Source organism: Heptranchias perlo, chromosome 1, assembly GCF_035084215.1.
Source record: "Heptranchias perlo isolate sHepPer1 chromosome 1, sHepPer1.hap1, whole genome shotgun sequence".
Lineage (NCBI taxonomy): Eukaryota > Metazoa > Chordata > Chondrichthyes > Hexanchiformes > Hexanchidae > Heptranchias > Heptranchias perlo.
In genome coordinates this window covers 73,491,496-73,515,647 of record NC_090325.1, presented here as the reverse complement: position 1 = coordinate 73,515,647, position 24,152 = coordinate 73,491,496, and the positions used below count along the sequence as shown (strand labels likewise).

The 24,152-nt window shown below is 42.3% G+C and overlaps 1 protein-coding gene across 1 annotated transcript in view; it reads right to left on the bottom strand.

Annotated features, from left to right (window-relative positions):
- Nucleotides 1-24,152, bottom strand: part of LOC137331853 (cytochrome P450 4V2-like) — a 58,653-nt gene that overhangs the window by 22,632 nt on the left and 11,869 nt on the right. Inside the window, exons 3-7 of the mRNA XM_067995751.1 lie at nucleotides 20,407-20,492; nucleotides 16,401-16,591; nucleotides 8,216-8,285; nucleotides 7,068-7,194; nucleotides 597-791 (exon numbers count right to left, since the gene is read on the bottom strand). Coding sequence (XP_067851852.1) covers nucleotides 597-791; nucleotides 7,068-7,194; nucleotides 8,216-8,285; nucleotides 16,401-16,591; nucleotides 20,407-20,492 — 669 coding nt within the window. The remainder of the gene's footprint in view (nucleotides 1-596; nucleotides 792-7,067; nucleotides 7,195-8,215; nucleotides 8,286-16,400; nucleotides 16,592-20,406; nucleotides 20,493-24,152) is intronic.

Below are 24,152 nucleotides of genomic sequence, written 5' to 3'. Positions count from 1 at the left end.
CCACAAAACTTACCATTTCACATTTATCTATATTGAACTGCACTTGCCACTTATCTGGCCAATTCCTTAACAAGCATTCATCTTCCTGCAGTCTCTCACATTCTTCTCACTTTATTTAACATTTCCTTTTTATTTGAAATGACACACTCATCAGTACAAGCAGGTACCATGGGCATCAGTTCCACACCAAACAGGCTATGGTTGTCTCCAAAAGATTGCCCTCTGTGAATTAACTTCTCTTTCTCTCTCTCTCTCTCTACAATGAATTCATTTAACCAACTTATAAATAAAGTAGTGTAATTGGCCTTTCACTGTGTTTTAAAACAATATTTATGTTATCTATAGCCTAGAAATAGCAGTGACCAATATTAGCAGATAAGCACTTAATGGGTTCATATGACATGGTCCATTAACCAACTTATTTTAAATGGGTTAACACCTCCATTAAGAATGGACAGAAGAATATCATCCAAACACGTTAATGGTGCATCCACCAATATAACTAACAGTAATTTCAACCTACATATTACCATTTGATCCTATACATCAATTGAAGTATAAAATTGCTTGCTGCTTCTCTGCATATTATATCTTACCTCAAACATGAATGTGTTCACTTCTTCCCTTATGTCCTGCTGGCTCAGCTTCTTTCCATCGTCATCAGTTGCACTGAGAATCATGTCAAGAAAGGCCTTACGCTTCTTTTTGCTCCGTGAATTAATGTCTGAATCAGAACCGGAATTGTTACATTCTTCAGAATTCTCCGTTTTACGAAATCTCTCAGCAACTACCTAATAATAAGCAAAAAATAAATTTTCTTAGAAGTAGTCTAACCAAGTGATTAGAACTGATTATAACCATTGTAGTTCTCACAAACCCCTAGGCTGCCTTTCTATTGCTTCCAGCTAGCAGCTATCAGACCCCAAGATATCTCTGCCTAATGCCTCAAAGCCCAGGACCCCTCATCCAGTGATCTCAGATTAGACCACCTACCACAATGCTCCCAGAGCTCCTCTCTGCAGTGTTCATAGATTGCCTCCCAGTGCTACCAGATCCCAGGGAATACTGTGGATAGCAGGGTTACATGGATCAACAGTTATCTCTTGCCTGAAACAGTTACTATTAATAGCAGATGACATTTAATGTAGTCAAAACTTGCATATAGGAAGGAAAAGCATACATACATTAGGAATTTTATAGCTAAGGATGAAGTTGAAAGAATGTAAGGACTTGCACAACACCAGGTTATAGTCCAACAGTTTTATTTTAAATCACAAGCTTTCGGAGCTTACCTCCTTCGTCAGGTGACACTCACCTGACGAAGGAGGTAAGCTCCGAAAGCTTGTGATTTAAAATAAAACTGTTGGACTATAACCTGGTGTTGTGCAAGTCCTTACATTTGTCCACCCCAGTCCATCACCGGCATCTCCACATCGAAGTTGAAAGAGACTTAGGAGCCTTAGTAGTTCAATGATCAACATGTCCAACTAATCAAACTAGTCCATGCAGCAATCAACAAAGCCAATAGAATGAACTAAACATATCCTAAACAGTAGAATATAAATCCGAGGAAGTCACAATCAAAATTTATGGTGCTCTGATCAGACCACACCTCATGTCCAGTTCTGGTTTCTGAGAAACAAGGGAGACATTCAAGTATTAGCGGATTAGAGAAGAGCCACAAGGCTGATGCCTTGTGTCCCGTGTCTGATTTATGAGGAAAGACTGGAGCTTTTTAACCTAGAAAGGAGGTATCTGATAGGTAATCTTATAGAGGTGTGAGATAATAAATGATATGGAAAAGCATAATCCAGATTATTTTAAACTAAACAGCGGGAGTAAGACAAGGGGACACAGATTTGTACTAGTGAAAAGTAACTGTAGGCCTGTATCAGGAGGTTCTTCACTCAAAGATTGATCTACACTTGGAATGGACTTCCAGGCAGTAGTGGGGGCAAAAACCTTGCAATCATTTGAGAAACAACTAGATGCAACAATGGTGGGTGGGGGAGAATTGTGGAGTGCAGGGTTGTTGTGCATGGATGTGTTAAGGTGGATCCAATAGCTTTCCTCTTCCATAATTATCTTGTGATTTGCATTTAAACAGTCAAGAGTGGTAGGAAACATAAAATAGTTGACATGTACAGGTGGTCAATTACTGCACTTTTTAAGCCTGCTGCTATAGCCAATAGAGCAAAAGTTCATTGGTTGACTCAGTGTTTGATAAGTCGCTACAGCAGTTTAGTAACCGTAATTAAGTAAATACTTATATAATTGCAAAAGTTCAATATTTGCATTTAAGCCTGTACAAAGTTCAATAGTAAATAGTTGTTCTACGTGGATGGTGCCGGAGGATTGCAAATGTTACACCCCTGTTCAAAAAATAAACCCAGCAATTACAGGCCAGTCAGCCTATCATTGGTGGTGGGGAAACTTTTAGAGGCAATAATCCAGGACAAAAATTGGCACTTAGAAAAGAGTGGGTTAATAAATGAAAGTCAGCACGGATTTGTTAAAGGAAAATTATGTTTGACTAACTTGTTTGAGTTCTTTGATGAAGTAACGGAGAGGGTTGATGAGGGTAGTGTGGTTGATGTTGAGTATATGGACTTTCAAAAGGCATTTGATAAAGTACCACATAATAGACTTATTAGCAAAATTAAAGTCCATGGGATTAAAGGGACAGTGGCAGCGTGGATACAAAATTGACTAGGGGCAGAAAGTAGAGAGAAGTGGTGAACAGTTGTTTTTCAGACTGGAGGGAAGTATAAGTGGTGATCTCCAGGGGTCAGTATTAGGACCATTGCTCTTTTTGATATACATTAATGACCTGAACTTGGGTATAGAGGGTATAATTTCAAAGTTTGCAGATGACACAAAACCCGGAAATGTAGTAATTAATGTGAAGGATAGTAACAGAATTCAGGAGGACATAGACAGACTGGTGAAATAGACAGACACATGGCAGATGAAATTTAATGCAGAAGTGTGAAGTGATGCATTTTGGTAGGAAGAATGAGGAGAGGCAATATAAACTAAATGGTACAATTTTAAAAGGGGTGCAGATACACAAATCTTTGAAGGTGGCAGGACATGTTGAGAAGGCTGTTAAAAAAGCATACGGAATCCTGGGGTTTTATTAATAGAGGCATAGAGTACAAAAGCAAGGAAGTTATGCTAAAACTTTATAAAACACTGGTTAGGCCTCAGCTGGAGAACCAGAATATTCAATTCTGGGCACTACACTTTTGGAAGGATGTCAAGACCTTAAGGGAGGGTGCAGAAGTGATTTACTAGAATGGTGCCAGGGTGAGGGTCTTCAGTTATGTGGAGAGACTGGAGAAGCTGGGGTTGTTCTCCTTAGAACAGAGAAGGTTAATAGATTTGATAGAGGTGTTCAAAATCATGAATGGCTTTGACAGAGTAAACAAGGAGAAACTGTTTCCAGTGGCAGATGGGTTGGTAACCAGAAGACACAGATTTAAGGTGATTGACAAAAGAGCCAGAGGCGACATGAGGAATAAGTTTTTTTACGCAGCGAGTTGTAATGATCTGGAATGCACTGCCTGAAAGGGTGGTGGAAGCAGATTCAATAGTAACTTTCAAAAAGGGAATTGGATAAATACTTTAAGGGAAAAAATTTACAGGGCTATGAGGAAAGAGCAGGAGAATGGGTCAAATTGGATAGCTCTGTCAAACAGCCGACACAGGCATGATGGGCCGAATGGCCTCCTCCTGTGCTGTACCTACTACTATGATACTATGACAGTAGAGATTGCTGAACAGTAGATTAAAGTACACTAAAGTACATGGAAATTTTAATTATATCTGCAATTAATGAAGTCAATTGGAACTATTTTGATCTATAAAATCATACATGCATATCACACTAACACTCTAATTATTTTTTCAGTTGGCAGCTGGCTGATGAAGTAGCTCCTTTGATCTACAATGGATCCAAAGCAACAGCAGTGCGCTGTAAATTTGGTTTGCAAGACATTTTAAAAATAATTGACAACACACACTTAAACACTGAATCCATTCCTCATTTTTATACTTTCAAGCTGGAAAATAAAAGGATTCAGTTCAGCATTTGGACCACAATAATTCAAAAAGGGGCAGAGAGATTATGATTTATTACAACCGTACTGTCACAATTTAAACAGCAGCATCAAATTTAGAGCTTCATCCCATCTATACCCATCTCGTTCTATTTTAACCTTTAGATTTCTGGCAGATTGAGGGAAGCTTCGGTTTGCCTCAAAATAGTTCCAATTGACTTCAGTAATTGCAGTAAGTAATCATTTTTTTTTGGTCTTCGCCTCACTTAAAGCTACATAAATGTCAGCAATAAGAACACAGGAACAGGAGTAGGCCATTTAACCCATCAAGCTCGTTCTGCCATTCAATGAGATCATGGCTGATCTGTGATCTAACTCCATATACCTGCCTTAGACCCATACCCCTTAATACCTTTGCTTAACAAAAATCTATCAATCTCAGATTTAAAATTAACAATTGAGCTAGCATCAACTGCCATTGGCAGAAGAGAGTTCCAAACTTTTACCATCCTTTGCATGTAGAAGTGTTTCCTAACTTCACTCCTGGCTCTAATTGTTAGGCTATGTCCCCTTGTCCTAGACTCACCAACCAGCAGAAATAGTTTCTCTCTATCTACCCTATCAGTTCCCCTTAATAGCTTGAAAACTTCAATCAAATCACCCCTTAATCTTCTAAATTCCAGGGACTACAACCCTAGTTTGTGTAATCTCTCTGCGTAATTTAACTCTTTGAGTCCAGGTATCATTCTAGCTTTATAGCTTTATTCTTGTTATATTACCCTAAACAGCAAAACTAGACACCTAAAACATAATTTTACAAACGCATTTTGAATACTATAGTGTATAGTGAAAATTTGATTGTACACTGCACATGATTTTGCAACCACTGATTGAGACAGTTTGAAAATCATGCACAGTGCTTATCTGAATTTCTGATATGCAAGACCATGTGGGAATCCCTGTTGGGAGTCAGAGTTGGAAAATTACCCCTTTTATCAACGTGACCCCAGGTGCAACTTTCCTCCTTTCATATTGTCTGCCTTTTTATTTCAACTTTACTATCTATTTCGATCCTTTTTTGATATATACTTTAAGTTTAAGATCTTTTATTTACCTTTCATCTTTTCCCTCCCTGCTCCTACATTTGATTTGGAAGATAGAAACACTTTTCTCCCCCCATTGTTGAAACTGAACTTCCAAAGTCAGTTTCTGGCCAATGAAAAGCTTAGTGTGTGAAAACTGACCAGGTATGCTCATCGACAGCACTCAGAGGGTTTAAAATCCCACCCCCACTGGGACAAACAACAATGCTTCTTGTTTTGTTGTCTCAACCACCACTCGGGGAAAGGAGGAGAGGGATTTGTCTACATTGACACAGAGCTTTGTAAAACCAAATTACTAATGAGGTCACGTGCAACAACTCAGTCTACATCATCTAGCATCCAACAATCACCGAAAGTTTCCAACATATCAGCATATACCACCACCTGGAATTTCCACAGGAGCTCCCCGATCTTCCAACGTAATTTTAATAGAAGATCAGTGGAAACCCTGGAAAAATGGCATAAACGGCCATTTATGCTGATTTCCAGGGTTTCTTCTGATCTTCCACTGAAATTGCAGTGGGTGATTGGAAGAACCCCCATGAATATTCTACCCCCCAAATATCAGTTTTCCAAGGTTTCCACAGTAAAAGTAGTTCACTAAAATCTATGTGCTCTATAACTAATAGTAAAAATGTGCCACCAGACAATACGACTAATCCAATTAGCAAATCAGTGCATACCACATCACCATTTTGGATGAAGACACCAATTTTGTGCTAATAAGCAGAACACCACACTGTATTTTCCATATGGAATCAATGATGAGGTGCTATCAGAGAACTGATTTACAGCAGTGTTCTATTGAGCAAGCAGTTTAAGTAGTTGATACATTATTATATTTTTGATTTGGATTAGAATCACTTATTTGATGTATCTATTTCTCTTGCGTCAATCTTCAAAAAAAATAAACTTCATGAACTGCCATAAACTTCAGTGCCTCATAAATTGTCAAGGCAAGTATAATCATCTTCCACTATTTTGGTTGCACTGAAAAATAACAGATGTGGTAATATGTTATAAGATGCGCTTCCCCGATGGTTCAATTAATAAAGTTACTGGATCTGATCAGGAAGATCCAAGGACCAGTTCATATTCTGCGCTAAATTACCTGATCTCAGCTGGTACTATAAATCAGATTAAGCACCCTCAATGCTAGGGAATAAGGTGAAAAAAAACAAACACTTCCTGTGCCTAATTGCTTTCCAATGAATCCTGCTAAATGTGGATGTGAGTGTGAGCATGAGCATGATCTCAGGTGAAGACAATATTGGTCTCAGTTACACACCCTGTCGACACTCTGATTAACATTCCTCATGTTTTAGTTCAACAAAGAACCTGAGTAAAAACACTTTATGTAAAATGGCAAGAAAGCCACAAGCATCACATTCCCTAATGTTTCAAAAAAAAATCTTAACTGTTTAAAAATTGGATATTTAATGCTGATATGCCAATAAATGATTTTCAGTACCTCTACATTCTGCCTCACTCTTTCTACTTTTATGAAATGTTTTATTAATAGCCTTATTTTCTTCAGTGAATTTGGTCATTTAACAAAAACAAACAAGAAAGCAGTCAAAAAAAAAGCAAAAATAAAACTGCAGATGCTGGAAATCTGAAACAACACAAAATGTTGGAAACCCTCAGTAGGTGAGGCAGCATCTGCGGAGCAAACAGAGGAATTAACATTGAGTGCAACCCCAATGTCAAAACCAGAATATATTACAATTCAATAGCATTTAAATGTTGTTGATCTGTAATATATTCCAGTTTTGACAATGAGTTTGCACTCAATGTTAATTCCTCTCTCCTCTCCATAGATGCTGCCTCACCTACTAAAGGTTTCCAACATTTTGTGCTTTGTTTTAAAAAAAATAAAAGCATTGTTTGACTATAAATCTACCTTTTCTGTGAAGGAGTGTAAGATTTTGAGAGTTTCTTCATGTTCCTTTCCTTCTCCAAATGTGTTGTACAGAAAATCAGGCCAAAACCAAGGCATCTTCTGTCTGCGGTGAATCAAATCACTCATCCTAAACAAAGAGAAATAATTATCTTAATTACAGCATACTCAAGCTTCAATTATTCACAACTGTGAAATAAGACTTTTTATGCCAGCCCACAGCAGGATCTGACCAACATTCAGGCTTGGCAGGTAGCATCTGCGCCAGGCAATGATCATCTTCGACAAGGCTTAACCTCCCCCTGACCTTCAATGGCGCTACCATCACCATGTCCCCCACTATCAACATCACCACTGACCGAAAGCTTAACTGGATCGGCCATATTAATACTGTGGCTACAACAGCAGCGAAGGGGCTCAGTACTCTGCTCTTTCTGGACCCACAAAGTAAAAAAAAACTTACCTTTCAGCCTCTTCAAGTCCTGATCCTCTCTTGACAGACTTCATTGGCTTTCCCACTCAGGACTGAGTTAAAATTGCAGTTGGGGCATGATGACAGCATTGGAACCCGATCTGCAAATTCAAAGAACGACCCCGCCAACTTTAGGAGGGTGCCTTGGCTGCCTGAAATGGTTAAAATCAGGATCGGCGCAAAGCAAGCCAAAACTTTGGTGGTGGGTAAGTCACCGGAGCATTTTACCTGCCCACCCGCCTGTGGGAAACCACCCCATGTCTGCATTTCCTGAGGAAGCTGAGTTTTGCCTGTTAGAACTGATTTGCTGGGGAGGATGGGAAGGAAAAGAAACTAGCCACAAATATTCCTATCTACACTGTTTAAATACAACAATTGATCACCATTGCTTTTGACTGTACTTTAATTTACTATTCACCCAGTGTAATAATAAGGACATTTATTTCTATAAGCTATCATTTAATTTGGAACTAGATGTTCTGAAAAAATCTTCAAGTTAAAAGCAATGAAAACTGTAATAATTAGCATTAATAACAGAAATATATGGATTATCCTGCCACCAATCAATCCTTCTGAAAAGATTTTTTTCACTAAAAGTCATCTCCTATTTCACATCAGAAGACCTAGAAAATATAAATGGCAATCAGGAAAAGCTAGTCAGGGAATATAAGGGACTCACTTGTAAATTGCACGAATATATTCCGAGTCACTGTTACTCTGGGCACAGACCTTCTTATCCATGGCAGTTTCTAGAACAATATAAAATCCTGACCGTAAGTAGCATATTTGTGCTAATCAAATCGTTCATGTTAAAATTGTATAACCTAAAAATTAGGAATGTCCAAATAAGCTTACATTTATAAGCACTGATATGACAGAACAGCTGAGAACAAATAGCATTGTGAGCAAAGTAATAAATGGTAGTATAGTGGTTATGTTACTGGACTAGTAATCCAGAGGACTGGACTAATAATCTGGAGTCATGAGTTCAAATCCCACCACGATAGCTGGGGAATTTAAATTCAATTAATTTTAATTAAATAAAATTTGGAATAAAAAAAACAGTATCAGTAATGGTGGCCATGAAACTACTGGATTGTCGTAAAAACCAATCTGGTTTACTAATGTCCTTTAGGGAAAGAAACCTGCCGTCCTTATCCGGTTTGGCCAAAATGTGACTCCAGACCCAGAGCAATGTGGTTGATTCTTAATCGCCCTCAGAAATGGCCTAGCAAGCCACTCATTTGTACAATCTCGCTACAGAAAGTCACAATATGAATAACACCGGATGGAACACAAGGCACCAGCCACGACAAAGGCAAACCAAGCCCAGTCAACCCTACAAAGTCCTCCTCACTAACATCTGGGGACTTGTGCCAAAATTGGGACAACTGTCCCACAGACTAATCAAGCAACAGCCTGACATAGCCATACTCACAGAATCCGAACTTTCAGACAACGTCCCAGACTCTTCCATCCCTGGGTATGCCTTGTCACAAATCTCATGGCATCAGGTCAAACATGGGCAAGGAAACCTCCTGCTGATTAGAACATATCTACCACCCTCCCTCAGCTGATGAATCAGTCCTCCTCCATGTTGAGCACCACTTGGAGGAAGCACTGAGGGTAGCAGGGGCACAGAATGTACTCTGGTGGGGGACTTCAATGTCCATCACCAAGAGTGGCTTGGTAGCACCACTAGTGACTGAGCTGGCCGAGTCCTGAAGGACATAGCTGCCAGACTGGGCCTGCGACAGGTGGTGAGCGAAACAACACGAGGGAAAAACCTACTTGACCTCGTTCTCACCAATCTACCTGTCGCAGATGCATCTGTCCATGACAGTATTGGTAGAAATGACCACTGCACAGTCCTTGTGGAGACGAAGTCCTGTCTTCACACTGAGGATATCATCCAACGTGTTGTGTAGCACTACCACCGTGCTAAATGGGATAGATTCAGAACAGATCTAGCAGCTCAAAACTGGGCATCCATGAGGCACTGTGGGCCATCAGCAGCAGCAGAATTGTATTCCAGCACAATCTGTAACCTCATGGCCCGGCATATTTCTCACTCGACCATTACCAACAAGCCAGGCGATCAACCCTGGTTCAATGAGGAGAGTTTTTTTTAAATTCGTTCACGGGATGTGGGCGTCGCTGGCAAGGCCGGCATTTATTGCCCATCCCTAATTGCCCGCGAGAAGGTGGTGGTGAGCCGCCTTCTTGAACCGCTGCAGTCCGTGTGGTGACGGTTCTCCCACAGTGCTGTTAGGAAGGGAGTTCCAGGATTTTGACCCAGCGACAATGAAGGAACGGCGATATATTTCCAAGTCGGGATGGTGTGTGACTTGGAGGGGAACGTGCAGGTGGTGTTGTTCCCATGCGCCTGCTGCCCTTGTCCTTCTAGGTGGTAGAGGTCGCGGGTTTGGGAGGTGCTGTCGAAGAAGCCTTGGCGAGTTGCTGCAGTGCATCCTGTGGATGGTGCACACTGCAGCCACAGTGCGCCGGTGGTGAAGGGAGTGAATGTTTAGGGTGGTGGATGGGGTGCCAATCAAGTAGAAGAGCATGCCAGGAGCAGCACCAGGCGTACCTAAAAATAAGGTGCCAAACTGGTGAAGCTACAACTCAGGACTACATGCTTGCTAAACAGCGGACGCAACATGCTATAGGCAGAGCTAAGCAATTCCACAACCAACAGATTAGATCAAAGCTCTGCAGTCCTGCCACATCCAGTCGTGAATGATGGTGGACAATTAAACAACTAACGGGAGGAGGGGCCTCCATGAACATCCCCATCCTCAATGATGGCAGAGCCCAGCATGTGAGTGCAAAAGACAAGGCTGAAGAGTTTGCAACCATCTTCAGGCAGAAGTGCCAAGTGGATGATCCATCTCGGCCTCCTCCTGAGATCCCCACCATCACAGAAGCCAGTCTTCAGCCAATTCGATTCACTCCACATGATATCAAGAATTGGCTGAGCGCACTGGAAACAGCAAAGGCGATGGGCCTTAACAACATCCCGGCTGTAGTGGTGATGACTTGTGCTCCAGAACTAGCCACGTCTCTAGCCAAGCTGTTCCAGTACAGCTACAACACTGGCATCTACCCGACAATGTGGAAAATTGCCCAGGTATGTCCTGTCCACAAAAAGCAGGACAAATCCAATCTGGCCAATTACCGCCCCATTAGTCTACTCTCAATCATCAGCAAAGAGATGGAAGGTGTCGTCGACAGTGCTGTCAAGCGGCACTTACTCACCAATAACCTGCTCATCGATGCTGAGTTTGGGTTCTGCCAGGACTACTCGGCTCCAGAACTCATTACAGCCTTGGTCCAAACATGGACAAAAGAGCTGAATTCCAGAGGAATGATGAGAGTGGCTGCCCTTGACATCGAGGCAGCATTTGACTGAGTGTGGCACCAAAGAGCCCTAGTAAAATTGAAGTCAATGGGAATCAGGGGGAAAACTGTCCAGTGGCTGGAGTCATACCTAGCACAAAGGAAGATGGTAGTGGTTGTTGGACGCCAATCATCTCAGCCCCAGGACATTGCTGCAGGAGTTCCTCTGGGCAGTGTCCTAGACCCAACCATCTTCAGCTGCTTCATCAATGACCTTCCCTCCATCATAAGGTCAGAATTGGGGATGTTCGCTGATGACTGCACAGTGTTCAGTTCCATTCGCAAACCCTCAGATAATGAAGCAGTCCGTTCCCGCACGCAGCAAGACCTGGACAACATCCAGGCTTGGGCTGATAAGTGGCAAGTAACATTCGTGCCAGACAACTGCCAGGCAATGATCATCTCCAACAAGAGAGAGTCTAACCACCTCCCCTTGACATTCAACGGCATTATCAACACCATCAACATCCTCGGGGTCACCATTGACCAGAAACTTAACTGGACCAGCCACATGAATACTATGGCTACAAGAGCAGGTCAGAGGCTGGGTATTCTGCGGCGAGTGACTCACCTCCTGACATCCCAAAGCCTTTCCACCATCTACAAGGCACAAGTCAGGAGTGTGATGGAATACTCTCCATTTGCAGCTCCAACAACACTTAAGAACTCCTCACCATCCAGGACAAAGCAGTCCGCTTGATTGGCACCCCATCCACCTCCCTAAACATTCACTCCCTTCACCACCGGTGCCCTGTGGCTGCAGTGTGTACCATCCACAGGATGCACTGCAGCAACTCACCAAGGCTTCTTCAACTTCACCTCCCAAACCCGCGACCTCTACCACCCAGAAGGACAAAGGCAGCAGGCACATGAGAACTACACCACCTGCACACTCCCCTCCAAGTCACACGCCATCTCAACTTGGAAATGTATCGCTGTTCCTTCATCGTCGCTGGATCAAAATCCTGGAACTCCCTATCTAACAGCACTGTGGGAGAACCTTCACAACTGCAGTGGTTCAAGGAGGCGGCTCATCACCACCTTCTCAAGGGCAAATAGGGATGGGCAATAAATGCTAGCCTTGCCAGCGATGCCCATCTCCCATGAACGAATGAAATAAAAGTGTCCGTGTGATAACATCACCAAAATCACTCACTCAACAATTCACACATCAACTGATGTCTAGCTTAAAATTAACATTTAATTCTCATCTCTGCCAGAATACGTGAGGCGCAGCTATGAGGTATGGCCTATATTTCAGACATGCTGCTGACTATAACAATTGCGAGCGAGTTATTCCATTATTCCTCACTGTGTACTGCCTGTACAGTGATTTTTAGTCTAGCTATATATATTAAATACTTTTGGAATTACCTTAGTCTCATAAACCTTTGTGAGATTGGTGGTCTTCAAAATTTATAATTTAACTTCTATTTATAAATAAATGTAACTTTTCATTAAAATTTTGGATGATTATATAAGCTGAAAAATTTCTATCTGACCGAAAATCCTAGTGGTCAAATATTAGACATTGTTCAACATTTGAGCCCCAATTTTAACCCAGGGCAGAAATCAGGTGTGCGGGCGGCAAGCTCCCATAACGTTTCCGGCATGAGGCCCAGGCAATTTTAATTCCTGGGCCTCATTTAAATTTGAGGATGGGTTGCCTTCTCAATCATGCACAGAATCAGGCAGATCATCCATATGACGCATGCAATTTCCGGCACAACTCCCGTGGCCAACTTAAAGCGGGGATGCATTCTCTGCCTGCATTTCTCATTCAACAATTTATCAAGATTTTTTGCAAGACCAATAAGTCGCAGGGCCAGCCCCCACCTCCCCCTCGCATTTCTGACACCTCCCTCGAAGTCCTAATGGGAGGAAGTGAGGGTTATTAGAGGGCATTTCTTCTCAAAAATCCACAAGGGTGTCCCCAAGGCCAGGATGAACCAGGCCTGGACAGAGGTGGCTGACAGGGTCAGTGCCACCAGCATCAACCCCAGAACCTGGCTTCAATACAGGAAGATATTCGCTAACCTCACAAGAGCAGCAAGGATGAATACAGCTCTTCACCTCTCTCAATAGCACCTCTCAACACTCCTCTCAACCCCTCCCCCACCACTCCTCCCTTCCACCACATCCTTCAACATACAATCAAAAGAGCACACCAAACCTCTCTTACTCATTCCAAACATACTCATCTCTTCACACCACATACTAACATCATTCTTTTAAGGTACTACCACTTGCACAACCACCAACTACTCCCACCACTCCTTCCTCACTTCACATTACAAACAATTCCCTTAATATTCATCAACTTCTCATTCTCATTCCAACTTGCTTCTTCTTCAGCACTCACCACATGCACTATACACACAAGCCCTATACACACAAGCCCTACATATCTTCACTTAACTTCTCAATAGCCACTCACTAACTCTCACACTGTCTTTCTGCAGGACAAGACCGTGCATAATGCCAGGGAGAGGATCAAGATCGGTGCAGAAATCCTCAACATCATCGCCCTCACACAGGCAGAGCAAGAATCCCTGGATATCAGTGGCCCAGGCAAGGCCACGAGCATCGCGGAAGGAAAAGCTGGCAGCTTACCTAAATAAGGTGTCTACATATTACTTGTATTCCTTCATTCAACTCAGCACATATGCAACAAGCTTAGCAACTTCAACCTGTATTCTCATGACCTTTACCTGCTAAGTATGTCTTGTACAGACAGACACACTGGTGAAATGGTTAGACACATGACAGATAAAATTTAACATAGGGAAGTGTGAAGGGATGCATTTTGGTAAGAATGAGGAGAGGTAATATAAATAAATGGTACAATTTTGAAGGGGGTGCAGGAACACAAGTACGTACAAAAATCTTTGAAGGTGACAGGACAAGTTGAGAAGGCTGTTAAAAAAGATTAAAGGATCCTTGGCTTTATAAACAGAGGAATAGAGTAGAAAGCAAGGACTAAACTTTTATAAAACACTGGTTAGGCCCCAGCTGCAGTATTGTGTCCAATTCTGGGCACAACACTTTAGGAAGGATGTCAAGGCCTTAGCGAGTGTGCAGAGGAAATTTACTAGAATGGTACCAGGGATGCAAGACTTCAGTTACATGGAGAGACTAGAGAAACTACGTTTGTTCTCCTTAGAGCAGAGAAGATTAAGAAGAGATTTAATGGAGGTGTTCAAAATCATGAAGGGTTTTGATGGAGTAAATAAGGAGAAACTGTTTCCAGTGGCAGAAGGATCGGTAACCAGAGGACGCAGATTTAAGGTGATTGGCAAAAGAACCAGTGGTGAGATGAGGAGAATTTTTTTTTTAACGCAGCGAGTTATCATGATCTGGAATGCACTGCCTGAAAGGGTGGAGGAAGCAGATTCAATAATAACTTTCAAAAGGGAATTGGATAAATACTTGAAGAAAAATTACAGGGCTATGGGGAGAGGGCAAGGGAATGGGACTAATTGGATAGCTCTTTCAAAGAGCGGCACAGGCACAATAGGTCGAATGGCCTCCTTCTGTGCCATATCATTCTATGATTCTATGTCAAGCTTCTATCTCCCGCCCTAACTCTTCCCCTTTTTCTCTTCTAAATTGTTCTTAAGAGCAAGAAGCTGCTGCAGAAAAAGACACCTCGGAGGAGAACAATCCTCCTGAGGATGCAGCATCAGTGGAAAGATAGGGAGAGCAGCCAACAGTCATAGTCCATGTTGGAACCAGTCACATAGATAGAAGTATGTTTGATGTCTTGTGGAGGGAGTTTAAGGAGTTAGGCACTAGATTGAAAAACAAAACCTCAAGGACGGCAATCTCCAGATTGTTTCTTTAACCTGTGCAGCATGTGGCACAAGAAAGAAAGATTAAGAAGGTTAGTGCATGGCTGATGCAGGAGGGAAGGGTAAGCAAGAGCTAGGAAGGATTTAAACTAATATGGTATGAGATTAGAAAGGGAGAGCAGAATTAATAAAGTTGTTGGAATAGAAGCAAAAAAGCTTACTTGACATAAATAGTGAGAAAATATTATAAGGAAGAGAAAAGGAAACAGAGACTGAGGTAGTGAGAAATAAAAACACTATTACAGTAGGGGCAAGGGATATCAAAAAGTTTCCATGACAAAAGCAGGGATAAAAATAAGGGTCAATGGTTCAAAAAAATGGTGTTAGGATTGAATGCACAAAGCAGTCAGAACAAAATTGGAGTATTAGAAACATTAATAACTACAGAGGGATACGATATAGTAGGTATAACATACGAACATATGAATTAAGAGCAGGAGTAGGCCATTCGGCCCTTCGAGCCTGATCTGCCATTTGATCTGATTGTGACCTCAACCCTACTTTCCAGTCTACCTACTATAACCTTTGACTCCCTTGTTAATCAGGAATCCATTTAACTCAGCCTTAAAAATATTCAATGACCCTGCCTCCACCGCTCTCTGGGGAAGGGAGTTCCACAGACTCACAGCCCTCGGAGAAAAAGTTTCTCCTCATCTGTCTTAAATGGGAGACCCCTTATTTTTAAACTGTGTCCCCTAGTTCTAGTCTCTCCCACAAGGGGAAATATCCTCTAAACATCTACCCCTTCAGGTTCCCTCAGGATCTTGTTATGTTTCAATAAGATCACCTCTCATTCTTTTAAACTCCAATGTATACTGGCCCAACTTGTCCAACCTTTCCTCATAAGATAACCCCCTCGTTCCAGGAATCAGTCAAGTGAACCTTCTCTGAACCGCCTCCAAAGCAATTATGTCCTTTCTTAAATAAGGTGACCAAAACTGCACACAGTATACTAGATGTGGTCTCACCAATGTCCTGTACAACTGTAGCAAAACATCTCTACTTTTATGTTCCATTCCCCTTGCAATAAATGAAAACATTCCATTTGCCTTCCTAATTAATTAGGCCAGTTAGCAAACTGTGTACAGTTTTATGCACCGCATTATAAAAAAGAATATTAAAACCATAGATGCACCAGGCAGACACCAGGGATGGGAAATTATAGTTATGAGGAGACACTTGAGATACCGAGACTATTTCCACTGGAGCAGAGAAGTCGAAGAGGAGATTTAATAGAGGTTTTTAAAATTCCGAAAGGTTTTGATAGGGAAAGGTTTCCCTCAAGCTGGTCAGTCAATGACAAGGGATCATCAATTTAAAATTGTCACTAAAGCAGTGAGGAAAGAGATTAGGAGAAATTTATTTTACGCAGCAGGTTGTTGGAGCACAAAATGCTTTGCCACAGAGATTGTTTAAGGCAGAGACCATTGCATCTTTTAAGGGAAAATCGGATCGATATTTGAAGCATAAGATACATGGCAATGGAGAGAGTGGAGAGCTGTGGGATTAATTTTGGATTGCTCTAGTGAAGAGCTGGCATAGGCATAATGGGCTGAATGGCCTCCTTCTGTGTTTTATATATGTTTCCCATTTTAACGGGTTGCCCAAACTCACCACAGATAATGTCCAAAGCACAGAGTGTGATGTCACTGAAGCAGTTGAATGGTCCCTTTCCTGCTTTCTCCTCCAATTTTCTCAGTAAAATTTTGGTCTGTTCATTCATAACCTCCAGAAATTCCGTCAGAATGGTGAAATGAAATGTTGGAGTTATCAATTTTCTCCTAGCACGCCATTTATTTCCTGTACTACAAAGCAAAGATTAGGAAATTATTTCTGCATGATAAGGCACTATATTAATGTAGGTAATTTTAAAGATACTACCATACCCAATGTTACTGATCAAACCTATCAGATCATAAACTGTGATTAAAAAGTTAACTCCCCTCAGTGTCTGCTCCACCACAAACTTGTGCTGTGGCCAGTGTGACAAGTTGAAATAGACTATTCGTGAAATTAGACCAAACCCCAAAATTCCGCAAATAAAATCATGTACATTTATCTAATTTCATGATGAGAAGTAAATCAGTTGCACAGCTGAGTATAGGCTAAAAATTACTATCAGTGATGTTATTATACAAAATCTTAAGGTACTTATATCAAATTCCTCTCCACCATTTTAAACAACCTTTTTTAAATTAAAAAAAAGTATTACTGCCAATAAACTAGCAGAGAGAGGAGTTTTATACAAGTGCATTAAGCGATTGTTTGTTTGGTGAGTCAGTATACAGTCATTTTCAGGCTTATATCATGTGAACCTTGGAGTAGCACTAAAAAAAAATCAGCTGCTTGTATCTTAATTTGAGATTAAAAAAGGTATTTTTGACTCTTTCAATCACAAATTAAAATGCTATTATTCTGCCTACTATAGAATCATACAGCATAAAAGGCCATTTGGCCCACTGTGCCTGTGCCGGCTCTTTGAAAGAGCTATCCATTAGTCCCACTCCTCTACTCTTTCCCTAAATGTTTCCTTTTCAAGAACATGTAACCCAATAGGGCTATTGCATAATACGTTTCATTTAATTCCTTTTCAAGCAAAAACTAAATTGACTTTGAACAATGGGAGCCTGCTAGATGGAATGCGTGGCACTTTCCTCATTCTTATGACAGAAGGGGAGTAATTTTAACCCCCAAGAATTGGTGGGTTGAGGGTGGTGGGCTGTAAAATAGTAGATTTGTGGAGCGGGACAGCATCCCGGCTCCAAAGCGGTCACTTGCAGGTTTCACCCAGGTGCATTAGGATGCGTACACACACCAAAAACCCTGAAGTCCTGTCCCCACTTAAAGCCAGCGGACCGATACTTAAAAGGGGCAATGTACCTCATTGCGATAGTTAAGGCACTTAATTTTTAGTGTATTACAAATGTAAAACAAATTTAACATTACCTGTTCGGGTTTCCCATCACTTCTGATTCACGTCAGGTGAAAAAAGGCGGGAAAGGCCAGATCCACAAGGTGAGTGCCTTTATTGCACTGCTTGTGGACCAGGAGCAGCAGGAGTGCTTCATCCAGACCCAACAAGCTCACCTGGCCCAACATGACCCCCATGATCAGCCAACACCCAACCCTCACACCGATGCTGGAACCCCCCACCCCGATCTTCTCCAAGGCCCACCTGATGTCGTCCATGTCCCCCAACCCCTCCAATTTCTTCCATAGTCCACAATCTCGCTTTCCCTCCTCCCAGATTCGTGGCTCCTTACCCTTTCGACAGGCAACCAGCCTGTCAATTTGGCTGCCTGGCGCATGGGAAACCCGGAAGCACAAATACTTACCTTCAATTTAGTTGCGATCGCAGATTGCGACACACTCTTTTGGCTTCGGGGTTCCCCATGCGAATATCTACGGATGCGCTGGGTTCCCAGCTCCAAACTAAAATCATGCCCATGGTATCTTACCACATTGAACACATATGAAGCAGTATTCATGGCACAGACCAGAAATAAGTGACACACCCTTTTTGATACTAATATCAGATTTGAAAATCATTTTGCAATCATTTCAATGTTATAGCAGGTTAAAAGATTAAAACCCACACAGATAGTTTCTTTTTAAGAAAAAATTATACAAAATATAGGACAAAAGAAAGGCCTTCTTGAGGAGGGGGCAGAAATTAAACACGACAGTTAATACACTATTATTTTAGCATGCTCACTAACTAGGCACCTACCAAAAAAGCTGAACTTTCAGCTCAATTTATTTCCTAATCCTACAGCACAGCACTGAACTCATTTATGACAGTTCACTTTAGGTAATCTAAGAAAACACTGAACAAATAAAAAAAACAATGAGTGTACTTTTGCTGATGGATAATAAGCTGAATGTATACAGTTTATTTTTAATACTAAATAAATGTTCAGTTACTCACTGAACCACACTGATGCTTGGAGAGAAGTTCAAACATTTAATACCAGTTCCAAACTACTGTATCTTTATTTCATGGTAAGACACATTGGCGGTAATTTTGACTTTGGTTGATTGTGTAAAACAGGCAATATCGACTCAGCCGCTCGTTATACAATTAATTCCAATGGAAATTAAATCGGGAGAGATGTATAACGGGCAGCTGAATCAATGGCACCCATTTTACACTATCATCCAAAGTCAAAATTACCCCCATTTCATGTCCAGCAGTTGAGAAGCTGGGTATGCTGAACTCTAATGGCTGCATAATTGAGTGTACTGATAACAGCACAAAGAATAATAAACATGGGTCAGTAGTACGCTCTCAAATTTTGTGAGATCAAACACTGATTTAAATCCACTTTTCTCAAACGCATGACTCAGCTGTTGCATTAGAGCCAAATTCAGGACAATAAAATATATCCCCATCGTACTTTGAAATCTCTCTCTCAAAATGCTACCACTTTCCTTTTGTACATGAAGAGGAACATTATATATTGCTGCATATGGGTATGAACCTTTTACATATCAGAATATTTGTCTCCTGACCTCATGGTGTATGCCAGTTAAATAGCTACTATGTGGGTAAAGGCACAAATTCAAAGTTAGATGACGTAAAATAAATGTTTGTTCCAAGTGGTCTAGTTAAGGGAACCATCCAATCTTTGGAATTATGTAGTATGGATTGCAATAATCTAATCTGTTCGTTCAGTGAGATGGATGCATCTATTTCTCTGGTGGTATTAAATCAATGAATTGGAGATAGGTGGCCTGAATGTCTGATCCCTGGAGTCATAATGATGTTTTGTCAAATGCCTACTGCTACTTAGCTTTGACTACAAATGGCCAAATTTAATGGAATCTAACAATAAACAAATGCTAATCCCACAAAATGTATTTATTATAGATGCTAGTCAATCCGATTCGTACGAGCAGCAGCAGGTATAGCTTGTTCCATCTCAATGAAGTATCAGGACAGCAATTCCCCACAACACAAACAGAATGCCATAGAGAGGTGGTGAGTGACGGTCAGGTGATGGCCGAAAGAGAAGAAGGCGGAAAAAAAAAACTCAGTGGCATTCTTGAGCATTTCCTAGTTAAAGAAAACACCACTAAAAAAAAACTTGGCCTGCTTGTCCTCTTGGCTGCAAAAGGAAGAAATGACAGAGAGACTGAGAAAGAGGAGGGGAGGGAACAAAATGTTTAAAACATACTCAGAATACCAAACTTAAAAAAGGATAATCTTACACGATTACTGCAATCCCATACCTTTTTGATACAGTGATGTGGAGATGCCGGTGATGGACTGGGGTTGACAATTGTAAACAATTTTACAACACCAAATTATAGTCCAGCTGGACTATAACTTGGTGTTGTAAAATTGTTTACAATTTTTGATACAGGACACAGACCTACAGAAGATGACAGCTAACAACTGCATTGCTCAGCTGCTAATACAACAAAAGTAACTTTTATATGGTAACAGTGGATGGACACATCAGTTTTTGGTATTACTAAAAATTCTGAAGATCAAAGATTATTGCTGTATTACCTATGATAACTCTCCAGAAAATTATTCTAATATAATCTTAGACATTGTGTACTGACAGGAGCAAAGGCTATTTGAGATGCATACATGCATATGTACTAACAGTACCTTGTCAGCAGACCAGTACCAAGCCAGGGGTGGAGAAATTTGTAAGCGTAGGATTTATCAAGGTGCTTGGAACTGTTCAGTACCACCTATAGGATTACAAGACGAGACACTGTTAGATTCTTCATTGTCTGTATTTTTAATACATCCTCAATTAATTATATGTGTGCTTGTAAAAACAGAAATCATAAAGCACTAGCAAGTTCTATTCGAGCTTTTCAAAAATAGAGCCACAATCACTGCTTGCAAACATTACAGTTTAAGTAGGTCAGGATGAATTATGCAGTGTTTTGATAGAGTACACCCAGTTTCCACCTCTTTGTGACCAAAACATCCATTTACTGAATAACTTGCCGATCAGAATTAGACCAAATTAACCTTTTGTAAACACAGATACACACAAACCACTTTAATGGTTCTTTGGCTGCCATACTGCATATCCCTGGGAAGGCATTTAAATGAAATTGACAAATCCAAAGGCAAAATATTATAGGGCTCTATTTTAGCACCCGCTATCGGGTGCGTTCCTGGCGGGGGGGCTCCGAAAATTGGAGAATCCTGGCGCGGTACCGGAGCCCGCCCCGAACCCGCGCACTTCCGGGTTCCCCGCTGACGCGCCGGCGTGTGCGCGCAGCCCCCGCTGGTGGGAATCCCGCAGGCAATTAAAGCCAACGGGATGCCACTTGACAATATTTATTTAGGTATTTCACGTCATTAACTGACCTGATTAAGGGATTATGTGGGATTTTAGAACAAAGTGGGACTGTTTCCCACACTGGGGGAAACACTCCCAGGTCAAATGGACGTGTTGCAGCTGTCAGCCTGTGGCAGCTGCATAGGCCCATTTGACAGGTTGGGGGGGGGGGGGGGGGGGGGGGGGGGGGGGGGGGAGACCCTCACCCATTGCAGGAGGCCACTCTGTCACTTGGGACAAAGTGTGGCCTCCATCACCCTCCTCCTGACAGTCACAGTCACCAACCTGCACACTTACCCCAGGGTCCGGAGACATGTACCTACCTTGCGGACCCCCTCAGATGTACATCTTGCGGATAGGGGCTGCCGTAGCTGCAGTCATGACCTCCTCGGAGGGCGAACAGCATCACCAGCCTCACCAGCTTCGCCATCCACGCCGTCCACCTCTGACACGTGGAGCTCCACAACAGAGTGCTGTGACACATCCACCTGCACAGCAGGAGAGAGGGCTACCGCAGAGAGAGATGCGTCGCAGAGGGCACTACCCTCGCCACAGGGTCCACAGACCGAGGCTCAGCTTCCTGGACCTCTCTGAGCAGCAGCGCACACGGAGGCTCAGAGTCACTCGACATGTAGCCGTGGACATCTGCAGCCTCTTTCATGCCGAGCTGCTCCTGGCTGGCCCGAGCACCATCTTCTTACCTGTCGCTGTCAAAGTCACCACTGCCCTCAACAACTTCTCCTTCGCATCCTTCCAGGGTGCAACCGGGCACATCGCCGATGTCTCCCAGTCGTCTGCACAAAAGAGCCCTGCAAATACACCTACACCCACTCTGCAGTGACACAATGGGTGGCATCAGTTGTGGGTCTTCATAGTGATCCTCAGGAACAGGCATTATTGCACAAACCAGACAGGATTAGCGAAGACATGGCAGTAGTGGTGCCAATATAATATGTAATGTGAGTTGGTCAGAAATTCAATATAAGTAACACCCATGACAAACCCTCAAACACCCTTGTGCATCCCCTTCATGCTCATGACACGTTTGCCTTACGCTGCCTACTGCACATATGTGATGCATGCCCTGTGGCTGCAGCACAGGTAGTGGCAGGTTGAGTGAGGCTGGCCGTGAGAGAGATGCACGAGAGGGTGAGTATGAGAGAGAGCCATGAGATTGTATGAGGATTGGGTTGCGTGGTAGTGACGGGATGAGTACTGGCGAGGTGAGTAGGTGCAGGTAAGATGAGGATGAGGTTTGAGTGGGTATGAGGGGTGATGTGACAGAGTTGTGTTGGCAGTGCTGAAGGAGATGTGGGGTGGGGGCAGTGATGTGGCAGACGGAGCTTAGGGGAAAGACTACGTGTACTCACTTTGGCTGACCTACTGAGGTCATTGGAGCGCCTCCTGCACTGTATGCAGGTGGGCGATATGTTGGTTGCGCTGGCGACCTCCTCTGCCACCTCGAGCCCGGCCTTCCTGGTGGCAGAGGCCGGCCACTTCCTGCCGCACGTCGGGAGGAGGATCTCTGTCCTCCCCCTCCTCCTCACCCCATGTATTGATACCTGGAGTGAGGCATCATTAAACTGGGAGCAGCCTTCCCCCTGGGCTGCACCATGCTGTAATTTTTGCTATTTGTTGCAGCATGTGTCAGTGGAGGACTGCCCCTTTAAATAGAGAGCCTCCAGCTGACAGATCTTACTGCGCATGCGCAGCCCGCCTGACACGCAGATCAGCAGTGGGGAACCCGGAGGACCAGGTAAGTGGCTCCAATTAGTGGATTGGATGCTACAATCGCGCGGGAAACTGACTAATTTCACCGGGCGCGTTACCCACACGCCCGATTGCCCCCCCGCCGAGAACCCGCTGCCCTGGTAACATCGGGCCCATAATTTGTGAAACTAGTAGAATGGTAACTCCATTGATGTACAGCACTGTGAATATTTACAAATTTCAGATATGCTGCCAGATCTTGAAAGTTTTATTTTAAATGCAAAAAATTCTAAATTCTACTAAAGCAAAGATCTGTCAGCTCTCCAGCAGGAGTGATTACACCAACTACACTTATACCACTGTAGTGTTGCACTCACAATGCAGGCCTGGTGAAGTACTGAAGCAGTGAGAGTACAGCATGCACTTATTTTTCTTAAATGTTGTTCATGGATGGTCCAGTTTCTGATGTTTGCCACAGTCCCACTGCAGCCATAAACACAACTGCACTTTGCCTATTGCTGGAATATAGCAAATTCGCTTCGGTAATAAATCACATTCCTGACAAACTAAAAGCTGAAACTGTGATGAGTGTGCATGCAGTTAGGCCAGAATTTGAAAACTGTGGACTCCCCAATAATAGAAAAGATATTAAAGCCATAGAAAGCATACAGCATAGATTCACCATGATGACACCAAGGATAAGAAACTATAGCTACGAGGTGAAACTTGAGATACTGGAACTATTTGCATTGGAGCAGAGAAGACTAAGAGGAGATTTAATGAAGATTTTTTAAATTATGAAAGGTTTTGACTGGCTGAATATAGAAAGAGCATTTGTTCTAGTTGTCAATAACAAGCAGTAATCATTTTAAATTGATGACCAAGAGTAAGAAGGAAGATTAGAATAACTTTCTTTATAGAGATTTATTAGAGTATAGAATCCTTTACCAAGGGACTAGTTGAGGCAGAGACCATTGCATTTTTAAGCGGAAAAAACTAAAACATTTGAAGCAGAAAAAGATACAGGACTATGGGGAGACAGCGGGGCAGTGGGATTAGTTTGCAATTGCTCAAGCAAAGAGCCCCAATGGGCCAAAACACCTCTTACTGTGCTATAAACTTCTATGGCAATAAACCTGCTATAAAACTTGCACTTCTGTAAATAAGCAGTATGATCCTACACAACATTTGTTTTTGCAGTCTGTAACTTGTCGATGGCCGTCTGTGGCCAGAACAACTACTTATCCTAGAGGACAAATACTGATGAAAATATCTGGGTTTCCACAGTATGTCAATTTTTGTAAAATTCTTCTAAGTTACAACCAGTTTGATTTAACTTTGCTGA